Source organism: Oncorhynchus keta, unplaced genomic scaffold (assembly GCF_023373465.1).
Source record: "Oncorhynchus keta strain PuntledgeMale-10-30-2019 unplaced genomic scaffold, Oket_V2 Un_contig_5916_pilon_pilon, whole genome shotgun sequence".
NCBI lineage: Eukaryota > Metazoa > Chordata > Actinopteri > Salmoniformes > Salmonidae > Oncorhynchus > Oncorhynchus keta.
This window is the reverse complement of record NW_026288583.1, coordinates 1,305,340-1,319,148: the sequence shown is the minus strand read 5'-3', so window position 1 is coordinate 1,319,148 and position 13,809 is coordinate 1,305,340. Positions and strand designations below refer to the sequence as shown.

Here is a 13,809-nt window from a genome sequence, read left to right as displayed (position 1 = left end):
ACTTGTCTTTCCCTGCCGTGCTGCATGGCTGCATCATTCAAGGTGTGAATACGCCAAGTAGCACAGTGGTCTTCAGTGCAAAAATGTCATAAAAAGCATCTGGCAGAGGCAAATTCATCCACAAACACAAACATAATTGTATATACAGTATATCTTATATGACTGCGTTCATGAAGCCCATTCAACAGACCAGGGTATGAACACGGAAGTGTAACAGAAGGAGCATATCACTTGCACACGGTATCAGGAGGGGCTGGCTGTTATCTTATTGAAGATACAATGCACGCTTTTATGAAAGAAAATAATAGGCTCCAAATGTTGCTGATCAGTAGGCTAATATAAGTCCCAAATGTAAGGGAAACAGATTTTTTGTCATCTGTAGCCCCATAGACTCGATTGAAATCAGTTGAAACAACCTCAATAACTCAATGCATGGACACTCCTATTGAATATGTATTCAACTGTATTGTGAGGAGGCCTATGCCATCTTGATTTACAGAGTTTATCAAGAGTTACCACCATTCGGATAAAATCATTACCATTATGTTGTTTTGTAGTTAGATTGGTAAAAACAACTACAAAATGCTGTATAAAATGCGGCATAAAATATCAGCCATCGGCCTTCTTGAACACCAGACAATCGGTATTGGCCCTAAAAAAAACATATCGATAATTCTCTAAAACACACACAAACACACATACAGCAGCATGCCAATGATCCTGCCATCGCAATCCGGGATCTGAGTTACCATGATGGCAGCCATGTGCCGCTTGAGAGGAGTATCGACTATGCATAAGAGCAAGCATTCACTCGCTCTCACACACTGAGACGCACACACTGAGACACACACACTGAGACACACACACTGAGACACAGACACACACGTGGCTACATACACACCCACCCACGCACGCACGCACAAACATATCAATACTTTTCAATAGAGCATGATCAGGCTTGGCAATGCCATTTCATGCAAATCTGACTATCTGGCATCTTTGAAGTCTTCCCATTGCCCTTCATAATATTTGATTGTGCACCTCTAGGCATGGAAACTATATTACCCATCATGCACTACCACTGCCCGGGCCCTGTGTGAACATAGAGATGATCAGAGAGATGTTCAAAGGAAATCAATACTTATTAGATGCTGATCTAAGGTCAGTTTTCCTCCCAATGAATAAAGTAAGGACTAGCAGAGAGTAAACTGATCCTAGATCTGTGCCTAGGACAGTGATCAAAAAGATGCTCGGGGGGAACCAATGCTCATTAGAGAGGCTAACTAGGCTCCAGCCATGCATGGCAGAGGTAGACAATGGCTATAGAGATGGAGCTAGCACTGCTGTCACACACACAAACACATATACACTGCTGTCTGATCGCTGACCAGTGTAATGAGGATCCATCAGAGTATTCCCTACTGCCACCTGGCCCTAGCACTGCTCCAGCACAACACACACGCGCCATCACAACAGCCCTCATGCACACACACATTTAGGTATAACATGCACACACTTTTAGGTATAAAGTCAAGGTGGAAATATCTGCACACACACGCACACACACACACACGTGTGCTGTTTACGTGTGTGGATTAGAAGCCATACAGCCCAGAGGGGTTGAGCTGTAGAGAACTTTAAAAAGGCCATCAGAGATGTAAGTGATCTAAGTAAACATCCTCGGGCCAAACTACTCATAATATTCTTCTGTCTCATTAGCATACAAACGTTACCAGACCATCTCCTCATACTGCTAAACAGACCAACACATGCACCTGCGCACTCACACGCATGCCCACACACAAAAAAACATACCAGAATCACACACAAGCTACCTAAAACGAAGCAACAGCTCCCAAGCCCCTACGGAATACAATTCCATTGTTTCTGAATAATGTGCCACTTCCATTTTGTATGGAGTCTGTCAAAAACACACCACCGTCAACGTGACAACAGCAAAACAGCACTTGATGACAGGTGAATTGAATGAAGTGTGTGACCTAAGCAGTGGGTGGACTTCCTGATTCAATCAGTCTCGTTGTGTTACTTTTTCTCTTTGTAGATGTTCTCGGAGATTCGGCCAACATCAGATCAACTTTAAAGCGGCAATCTGCAGTTCCAACAATACAAAAAGCGGTCACATACATGTCTTCAGAAAGTGTTCACACCCCTTGACTTTTTGCACATTTGGTTGTGTTAAAAGATGGGATTAAAATTGATTTACTTATCTTCACAAAATATTCTGTAATGTCAAAGTGGAAGAAAAATTCAAACATTTGCACACAAAAAAAGGAAAAATAAAACACTAACATATCTTGATTACATTAGTATTCACACCCCTGAGTCAATACATGTTAAAATCACCTTTGGCAGTGATTACAGCTGTGAGTCTTTCTGGATAAGTCTGTAAGAGCTTTGCATACCCGGATTGTACAATATTTGCACATTATTCATTTAAAAATTATGTCAAGTAGGTTGTTGGTCTTATCTAGACAGCCATTTTTAAGTGTTGCCATAGATTTTCAAGCAGATTTAAGTCAAAACTGTAACTAGGCCACTCAGGAGCATTCAATGTCATCTTGGTAATCACCTCCAGTGTATATTTGGCCTTGTGTTTTAGGTCACTGTCCTGCTGAAAGGTGGATTTGATAGAACTTCTAGAATTTTGCCTGTTCACAGCTCTATTCCGTTTCTTTTAATATAAAACAAAAACTCCCTTGTCCTTGCCGATACCAATAACATGACGCAACTGCCACCATGCTTGAAAATATGACGATGTGTTGTGTTGGATTTGCCCTCAAACATAACAGTTAGTTAGCAGTACATAAAGTTCCATAACGCTTTGTTATCAGGACATAACGTTTATTTCTTTGCCACAGAATGTATGTAACGCAACAAAATGTGGAGTGTGTCAAGGAATGTGAATACTTTCTGAAGGCACTGTAGCTATAGATACGTGTACTGACCATCCATTATTTAAAAATGATAGTTTTCATCATTTTTAGAGGCTCTTGAGTGTTTGTTTACAATTACATTGTGTACAGTGGAGTAAAACAAGCTTATATTTTTGGTAATGCTGAGCGATCCGTGCTTTTTGAGGTAGGTTCGGTTTCGGTGTGATTTTTTTTAATCAAAATGTTGAATTTCATTTCGATACTTTTTTTGTGGACATTACATGCACTGTATGCATTATGTGGGTTGAATACTGTAACGACACAGACTAAAACAATGAATACAAGTCCCATGAAGGAAGTGACTGCCCATTAGGCCTACTACTAGGCCCAGAATTGATTCACTTTAATAAAATATTTCAGTTGTTGTGTATATTACGTTTGTTTTATTTGATGACGTTCATTTCATTTCAAGTCATCAACTCATCTCTATAGAGCTACTGCCAATGCTGTCTGGCAAAATTACTATTTTAGTAGTTGTTCGAAGTAAATAAGGCATACATTTAGGAGTACTGACGTCCAACTGTCTATCAATCACTTAAAGTATGTATTTTCGGTTAAAAATACCTTGCGAAGCAACTGCACTATGTAAATCGCGCATTTTCTGGTCTCTTAGCAATCGTAAACGAAACACAGACCGCACACGTAGTCGCACAATGGATTATGGTCATTGTAGTTAATTATCACGTTTTCTGCGCTAAACTATGTAGAACACTGGCCTGTTGGAAACTCCCTATTACATCGCACAGTTCGGCATGATCTGATTTATCTATCGAGAAACTGCAGCGCAATCTGCGCATTGAGCTCACAGAAAAAAAACGAACGAAGTGCAATTCAAATAATTGAACCGATCTCAGTCAACTAGTTGTTTCAAAAACGAAAAATAACCGACATTTCGTTTAATCGCTCAGCACAACTTTTTGGTTCTGATGGGATACGACAGTTAAACTAAACTCATGAGGCATCTATAAATTACATTCTACAAGAATCAATGGGTATATGTCAAATGTAAATATACTGTATATATCATTCATTTAAAAATCTAAACATGGATGTAGCAATTGCAGATCATCCCTCTAAGTTAAGATTTCATTTTCTGTGCTTTAGGATATACAGATCAGCAAAATGGTGCAGGAAAATCAACATGAGAGAATACACCCTGGGGGATTTTTTATTGATTCAGTTCATCAATGAAGAAATCAACAAATGTATAAAGTGAGGCCAAGAGATACAGGGTGGCACGCACACACACACACACACACACACACACAAGTCTGAGGCCACCACCCCCCAGGGGGTGTGTTGTCTGCCTGTCGGTTGGCTGACAGAGAGACAGCTACTGAGGGATTATGGGAGCAAATGGAATTACCTACCGTCCAAACGCCAAGATAACCATTTCATTATCAGTGTCTCACACACACCAGCAGAGTGGCATCAAACAACCTCCAGAGGGACAACACACACACACACACACACACACACACACACACACACACACACACACACACACACACACACACACACACACACACACACACACACACACACACACACACACTGCACCAGACGGGGGCAAAGGAACAGCTGACAAACGCTCTGTGGAAAAGATTCAAATATTTGAAGAATCAAAGAGTTAGCAAAGGAGGAAGGTGGGAAAGGAACATGTAATCCCCAAAACTATGTTCTGAGTGACAAGTTAAAGCTTCCTCTCCCTGAATCAAGGAAAGAATCCCATGTAAAGTCCCTGAGAAATAAGTCCAGCTTAATATTAAAGGAGTCAATATGAGATGATTGACCTTTTCCCTTCCCCTGGGTCCAGTCTGTATGTCCAGCTCAAACATAGAGCACTCTTTGACAAATATTCCACTGGCCTATGACACTGTAATACTCACACACCTGTTTTACTAAGACCTGAGAACCCCCCTAACACACACACGCATACACACATACGCACACACACAAACATGCTGACACACACATACTAACCCTTTCACATCACTAACTCTTCTGTTTTTTTCTCCCTTTTAGTGTGTGTGTGTGAGAGAGAGAGAGTGAGAGAGTGGGAGGGAGAGAGAGAGTCCCATTCTCAGTCCCAGCGCTGATCAGCATTTGATTATCAATGTCTCCTCAAGGTTAGCAAGAGTAGACACCTCCTTAATGCAATCAAACCTGATTAGATAATTAGCATACTATTTGCATAATTTTTCTGCAATTCATTATCCAGCTAGTGAGTTCATCTATGTCCCCTGAGATGATCTCTCTCTCTCCTCCCCTCACCCCACAAACTACACACACACAAGACAAATTGGAGCCTTGGAAAGAGAGGAGCGTAAATGGCTGTCCCTGCAATTCTCTGTGTCCCCTCTAAAACCCGCTTATGTTTTCGTGGCTGTTTGTCGGCATATGCCTGCTGCCAACATGAGGCATGGCAACCGAGCTAAGCCTCAGTGTGTGTGTGTGTGTGTGTGTGTGTGTGTGTGTGTGTGTGTGTGTGTGTGTGTGTGTGTGTGTGTGTGTGTGTGTGTGTGTGTGTGTGTGTGTGTGTGTGTGTGTGTGTGTGTGTGTGTGTGTGTGAGAGAGAGAAGTTCAGGGGTGTGCCATTTGAAATCCAAACTGTTCTGGGGTCTCTCTTACTACCCTCACTCTGTGTGTGTCTCTGTCTCTCACTCTCTCTCCAGCTGGTGTCTGCAATCTCTCACCCTCTCATGGCTGCATTAGAGCATCAGTCAGTCAACCATAGAAAAGACAACTGTCTACCATTACTCAATGACACCACTGATATCCTTGAGTTACCACCGTTTTCACAGTGCAGAAATATTGCCTTTACATCACCATAATAACTGTTACAAAGATGTCAATGATAGAGAATGAAACTGTAAATTATACATTGATTTGGTTAAGTAAGTGATAGCAAATGAGAACCTTTGCTACATCATGAATTAAAAGGCTAATTAAGGGGTATCTAAGGCAAGGCACCATCATTTGGAAACCAATGAGATATAATATCACCAGCCAGGTCACCCATGATACAAGTCACTATTCAACGTCCATCCATGTCTGAGGACATCGGGAGATGAAGTGGAAACCGGCCACTAGGGGAAACAGAGAGCGCTGTTTCCTTCAAGTAGGTTTTGGTTTTACTGAAGGTTTAATGAACAGGGTTGGCGGATGGGTGTAAGCAACTGCCTCCGATTCCAAAGGTTGCGAGTTTGAATCCAGTGATAGAAAGTTTGATCCCAAACCTTAACCCTTACCTTAACCATTCAGAGTTAATGCCTAACCTTAAAAAATAGGAGTTAACTTTGAAATCTGACTTTTGAAACAACTTCTAAATTTGACGTTTGAGAAACATGGATGAACGTCTAATTTTGACATGAGACCGTGAGAGCTGGTAGAATATCACATGCACTCACTGGACCCCTTTTCTAAAAAACACTAAAAAACATTAACATGGGCCACAACCTCTGCTGTTTGAGGCTTTACAGGATAAATATGATATTTTTGCTTTGTTTATAAATGTATAAGCTTCATATGATATCAGAAGGAGATGGAGAGGTCTGGGCCAAAACAACAAAACTTCTGATTTGGCCAAATACAGACCATAAGTGCTAGCACAGTCTTTATCATACTATAAACTAAGGTATTATCTATTATTCATTGCAACATTGAGCGCCATTCCTTTTTGCATTGTTGGCCTAAGTGGCAATCGAACCCACGACCCTGTCAATGCTAATGCCATGCTCTTAATAACTGAGGCACACAGGAAAAGTCCCAGTGTACTTATGACATACAGTAGCTATAGCATGCCATCGAGAGGAGGGTAGAAGTGTAACCTCTACGTGAAACCAGCTGAATGTAAGCACCACCTGCCCTCAGCAGTGTTAGAACAGCTAGCCCACAGTGACTTCTAGAGAATTACCATCATGAATTCCACCACATCAAAGCCTGCTAGTGTTGGGAAACACTGTCAGGAGAGGGGAGAGGGAGAGAGAGCTGGAAAGTAGGAGAGAGGAGGGAAAGAGACCGAAAGGAGAATAAAGAAACAATGAGATAGAGAGAGCAAGGCAATATGCGTGACTCGACGGCTACAAACTCTTCTATTACACCCCCCCCCTCCCCATCTTCCTCTGTGAGTCCCTCTGTCTTCTTGTCTACGCAGCTGCGACTGGATGCAAATAAAGCCGTAATGGAGGTCCTGTCTGCTTAACAGGAGCCGACAGGGGGGCTGATGGGAAATAATGTATGCCGTCTCCCGGAGGGATTAAACACAGGAAGCAGGAAGTGAGACAGACAGGAGGAGCAGGGAAGGAGAGAGGGAACAAGTTCAGCACTAGAGGAGGATATTGATACAACACAGGGGTTTACAGTATAGCTCTCTGGGTTACATTTTGAATGGGGAAAGAAGAGGATTGCTCTGTATTTCATTTAAGGTAAGGTAGGAACACACACACACAATATCCCTGTAGTTCGGCCAATCCTTGTCCTACACCTAGAGGGCCTCTGTGTGTGCAGGCTTTGGTTCTGAACCAGCCCTAACACACCTGGCCTACTACCAAACTGACTTTACAGTCTGGTTTTCCTTACTAAAGACGGTGACTTTGCCTTTTAACTGATACTGTGACAGCTGGGCATTTCTCTGCTTTCATGCTAATTGTATCCCTTCTTAATGTCCAGGGAGCTCTGGGTTATTACAGTAAAGTCGGTCAGAGCGGAAGAGGCAGCTAATGCTTCACGTTTCTCTACATCATCAGTCTCTCACTTTAAAGCAGTCATTGTGATAAGCAGAGTCAGCATCAGCGGTGGTTTGAAAACTACAAAACCTTTTTTTCAGGCTACACACATCTTACTGGTGTGTGCTCATATCATTTTTCCAAAAGGCCCATTGGTCAGAGTCAGCCAGCATGTGCCCCAATGGGCTTCTCTTTGTGTGTGTGTGTGTGTGTGTGTCTGTCAACACAGTACAAACCAGTGACAAACTTAAAAACGACCACATCTATCAAAGTCTCGCTCTCTCCTCATTCATCTTTCCCCCACTCCATCTCACACTCTCTCCCCCTCACCTACAGTATTTCTCTCTCTCTCTCCTCATTCATCTTTCCCCCACTCCATCTCACACTCACTCCCCCTCACCTACAGTATTTCTCTCTCTCTCTCTCCTCATTCATCTTTCCCCCACTCCATCTCACACTCTCCCCCCTCACCTACAGTATTTCTCTCTCTCTCCTCATTCATCTTTCCCCCACTCCATCTCACACTCTCTCCCCCTCACATACAGTATTTCTCTCTCTCTCTCCTCATTCATCTTTCCCCTACTCCATCTCACACTCTCTCCCCCTCACCTACAGTATTTCTCTCTCTCTCCTCATTCATCTTTCCCCCACTCCATCTCACACTCTTTCCCCCTCACCTACAGTGTTTCTCTCTCCGCTCCCTTTCCTCTCTATCTCACAAAAGGAGTGCATTTGAAAGATATTGCAGCGTCACGTCATATCTTGTAATTGCATCATTCACCCAAGGACATGTCATCACGGAGACAGTTCAAATGTCAGTCCGACATTACATTGTACTTTCGATATGAAAAGCAGATTATCATGTCCTAATCCATGGACTCCACCGCAGACAATGGAGGGAGAGAGTGGAAAACATCACTCCTGAACATCCTTGCAAATCTCTCCCAGCCTATAGTCATCAAACTGAGAGACTTTCTCCCCAATCTCATTCCGTCGATAATCCAGTACTCAAAACATCTATAGCAGATCATTCCTGAATTCCATTTCCTCTTAGTACACTTACGATATATTCCTAACGACAGCGCCACACACTCCCTCCCTCACTCAGACTCAGTGAGCACTCTGTTTTCCTGCTTCAATTAAGGATAATTTAATTAATTTGCCTAATCCAAGCACCCTTGGTGAGCTGCCATTAGGCAGGAAACGCTAAACAGAGAGAGGTAAACACAATACAGCAACACACAGAGACACACGTCACACCAGGGGAGTGTCTTATGTTGCACTCACGCCCGCTGTTATCACACACATCAAGGAATTAGACAATAGCGTAAATACCCTTGTCTTTGCACACAGAGGAACACATTTGAAAGAGCACACGGTATTTGACATGACACTCACTCAATCGAGCCCAGGGTTTCTTAAAGCGAGGGTAAGAGAAAGACTGATCTGTACCTTTGCTTTTAGCTAGGGAGAGGCGAGGAGGAGAGAGGGCGTAGAAGACAGAAGGTGGTGTGTCCACAGCGGAAGAGGAGGAGAGAAAAACCAACAGTGAATAAGTTTGACACGGGAGAGTGCTTGATGAGTGGAGAACACAAATTAATATGTGTATATTAATATCTGCATGTCATTCATATCAATACACAGTAGCACATTGGCACTGTAGTATTGTCAGACTACACGACGCTTCAAACTCAGTCCTTCACGCACACGCACACACACACACACACACACACACCAGGCAGTACCGTAAGCCTATGTTAGTCAGTGCATGCAAAAACACACATTTCTTAGATTGCAAAAATACTTAATCTACTGTTTTTTATGTACTACTGTAACACTGTTATTAACACCACATATAGAGGAAAAAGTGCATTTGTCATCGGAAGAGAAAATCTTCAAAACATCACAACAAACATGCACACAGCACACAACCACACAGCACACAACCACACGGAAATGATGGCGATTAGAAAGAAGAGAGGCATACCTTGCTCCGCCATCATCATATGTGAAAATCCTTGAGGGAAGGAACGAATGACAGAAAGAAGGGGGAAAAAGAGAAAGAGAGAAAGAGAGAGCACTTCAGAACCTATATTCCAATACTTTGTCAGTACAGTATTGCGATGTCCCATATTTTCCCGTGAAAGAAAGCATGGCATCAGACTCACAGACAAACAAGCTTCCCACAGCTAAGGGAAAGCTTCCATAGTAGGACTAGAGTAGTTGAACTAAAGAAGTAGCAGGGCTGACATCTTTGTAGGAACATTTTGGTTATGAAGACATGACTGACCCAAAAAAACGTAAATACAGTTTCCATCCCAATTTTTTTTTAGTGTGTTTTTATTTCTATCCTGGATAACAAGTGTCCAATGAGCCTAAATGATTTTGCGTTATTTCTAAGGTGATATGGTTTTCCTCAGAACACTTACCTGGAATATTATTGTTGACCTCTGGATTCACCGGGACAGAAAATTAGAAGCAAAATAACAAAAAGGAAAAGAGGGAGGGAACGAGTTCCACAATTAGAAACACTCTTTTTGCATTTGCATGTAACCTATCATGCAAACCTAACACACCTGACACCATACACAGACACTACACTGTGCATGTACAGTGCCTTCGGAAAGTATTCAGACCCCTTGACTTTTTCCACACTTCGTTACGTTACAGCCTTATTCTAAACAGGTGCATCCTGTTTCCATTGATCATCCTTGAGATGTTTCTACAACTTGATTGGAGTCCACCTGTGGTAAATTCAATTGATTGGACATGATTTGGAAAGGCACACACCTGTCTATATAAGGTCCCATAGTTGGCAATGCAAAAACCGAGCCATAAGTTCAAAGGAATTGTCTGTCGACCTCCGAGACACGATTGGGGGAAAGGTACCAAAACATTTCTGCAGCATTGAAGTTTCCCAAGAACACAGTGGCCAACACCATTCTTCAATAGAAGAAGTTTGGAACCACAAAGACTCTTCCTTGAGCTGGCCGCCCGGCCAAACTGAGCAATCGGGGGAGAAGGGCCTTGGTCAGGGAGGTGACCAGGAACCCAATGGTCAGTCTGACAGAGCTCCAGAGTTCCTCTGTGGAAATGGGAGAGCCTTCAAGAAGGACAACCATCTCTGCAGCACTCCACCAATTAGGCCTTTATGGTAGAGTGGCCAGACGGAAAGCACTCCTCAATAAAAGGCACATGACAGCCCGCTTGGAGTTTGCCAAAAGGCACCTAAAGACTCTCAGACAATGAGAAACTAGATTCTCTGGTCTGTTGAAACCAAGATTGAACTCTTTGGTCTGAATGCCAAGCGTCACTTCTAGAGGAAACCTGGCACCATCCTTACGGTGAAGCATGGTAGTGGCAGCATCATGCTGTGGGGATCTTTTTCAGTGGCAGGGACTGGGAGTCTAGTCAGGATCGAGGTAAATATGAACAGAGCAACGTACAGAGGGATCCTTGACAAAAACCTGCTCCAGAGCACTCGGGGACCTCAGACTGGGGTGAAGGTTCACCTTCCAACAGGACAATGACCCTAAGCACACAGCTAAGACAACGCAGGAGTTTCCTTGAGTGGCCCAGCCAGAGTCCGGACTTGAACGCGATCGAACATCTGTGGAGAGACCTGAAAATAGCTGTGGAGCAACACTCCCCATCCAACCTGACAGAGCTTGAGAGGATCTGCAGAGATGAATGGGAGAAACTCCCCAAATACAGATGTACCTAAGCTTGTAGCATCATACCCAAGAAGACGTGAGGCTGTTGTAGCTGCCAAAGGTAGCTGCCATTTCCTTAGATATTAGCAACATGTTCTATAATCCTGTTTTTGCTTTGTCATTATGGGTGCAGAGTGATGAAGAAAAAAACAATTTTATTCATTTTAGAATAAGGCTGTAACGTAACAAAATGTGGACAAGGTCAAGGGGTCTGAATACTTTCCGTAGGCACTGTATATAGTGAGAGTATAGCACAGTCAAATATATTACATTGAAGTGAATATATTGTTGTAAGAGAACATCATTGTCATCATCTCATCTGAACACCACTTGATCCCCAAAAACACATTCTGAAAAACATTGAGGAAGCATGATATATCTTCATTCAGCTTCAGTCACACAAACAGGTAAACACACACACACACACAAACTTAGCTGGGACATAAATCCAAGCTGGTAGAAGCCCCAGTTCCCTGTAAGCAGGTTGTGAATTTATGATGTAAGCGATTAGAGCAGTAGTAGAGGGGAGGCTGTGTCCATACTCTTTGTCCCAGCCCTTTGGTTCTCTCTCACTGCAAACACAAACGTACCAAACAGAGGGTTTCCTATTAGAAGACCTCTTCCTGGGGAAGGCTTATAACGTTCAGAGAGTTCTTTTCTTTTAAACACATCTGTCTGTGCATGTCATGACGAACCTTTGCCAGGCATACGTACGCTACACGATGTTGGCCTCGATTTAGCTGTCCCAGACAGGTTTTTGAGATCAAAAACAAAACAAAACAAACAGAATCCCAAGTCATAGCCTACTCGAGGCGCACGGCCGTCACCGATGCTCGTTTAATATGAGCGGGTCAGTGATGCAATCTGAGGGCTACAAATCCTGTCTTGGAGCCATCCCAGACGTCCGGATATTTTCAAGCATGTTTGATTTTATTGACACACAATCTGCAATGCTTTCGTAGTGTGAGATGTGCGATGACAAGGTTGGAGAATGGTGATCAGCAATAGCCAATGAGAGCTCACCAGAGAAGCCAATGAGATCACCCAGAATGTGTGTAGGCTCTTGAGCAAGCGTCAAATCTACCTCTGAAATTGACAAGAATGTTATTCCATTCTAAATGTATTGGCTACTCTGCATGGCAAGTGTGAATGTCTGACTGAAGAGTGGGAATATCTGACTGTGGCTGTTTTGAGCCGCAGACAGCTCGTTCTAACCTACGTTAGCAATCTAACCACATCATTTTGCGAGACAGCGTCATATTGAGAATCCTCACGACCGATTGAAGAATATTGTAGTGTGTTGCACCACGGCCTGGGCATGACAAAAAATGACGGGAAAGACGTTTGTTTAATGATTCCAAAAGCCATCCAAATGTAGCACACGTCGGTCAAAAAATCGCAAAATCGAAAATTTTTGCAAAATCGCAGTTTTTGCTCATATTGCATTCTACAGTACCTTCGGAAAATACCTCTAATCTTTTGTGACAACTCTGGTGTGTCCTCACATTCAGTGTCGAACTGCATGTAACTGTGTTGATAGTCATAGATTTACAAGTTATTTTGCATGCAGAACAACCCCAGGCAATAATCTGTAGCCTAGTCAAACTGGCATTGTGTTCAGCTTCGCATGGTAACCAACTCGAGGGAGGCAGCCTGTTCCTGATCTTCCACATCAAATACTACAGTGGCTTTTATGATCTTACGCTTTATTAGTTAAGCGAAATCCTATGTAAATTGCTAGGTTATTGTTATCTATATGCTGCTGAACACGGTGTTTTACTGGAATAAAAGTAAGCTACAGGAGACAACTTTCATCTGGCTATATACATATTTTTTATGTTCAGTTTCACCATCAGCAATTGTTTTGATAGTTTTGCTTTAAACAATCAGTGTGTGAGGCCAGACGCTGGGAGACGAGAAGCAAGTATAGGGAGTGAGTATTTAATAAATAACCGGCATGAAACAAAACAAGGACAGCATCTGGACAGGGGAAACAAAACATAATTAATGCTGACATGGGGATGAAACTGAGGAATAGACAGATATAGGGGAGGCAATCAATAACTGATGGAGTCCAGGTGAGACCAATGAAGCGCTGATGCGCGTAACGATGGTGACATGTGTGCGTAATGATGGGCCACCAGGCGCCCTCGAGCACCAGAGAGGTGGAGCGGGAGCAGGCGTGACACAGTGTATATGGTCACGTTGATCATTTCATAACGAGGAAAGCAATCCCTTTTGCAAGGCGCACTGCATGGCCGAAGCGAGAGGAGATCAGTCCGTGAAAACTTCAGAACAGTCAAAACCATTTGATTTGGAAATGAGGGTGAAATCCAAGGTTGTGCTATATATATTAAATGGCTATGCAATAGCTCATTTGTAAACAATAAATGGTGATACATTACTAGCTCAAAC

General features: G+C 42.8%; 1 protein-coding gene across 1 annotated transcript in view; it reads right to left on the bottom strand.

Moving 5' to 3' along the window:
• LOC118362807 (neurexin-3a) overlaps positions 1 to 13,809 on the bottom strand; it is a gene marked incomplete at its 3' end in the record, with an annotated part of 338,958 nt that overhangs the window by 306,319 nt on the left and 18,830 nt on the right. Inside the window, exons 3-4 of the mRNA XM_052510632.1 lie at positions 10,111 to 10,131; positions 9,669 to 9,698 (exon numbers count right to left, since the gene is read on the bottom strand). Coding sequence (XP_052366592.1) covers positions 9,669 to 9,698; positions 10,111 to 10,131 — 51 coding nt within the window. The remainder of the gene's footprint in view (positions 1 to 9,668; positions 9,699 to 10,110; positions 10,132 to 13,809) is intronic.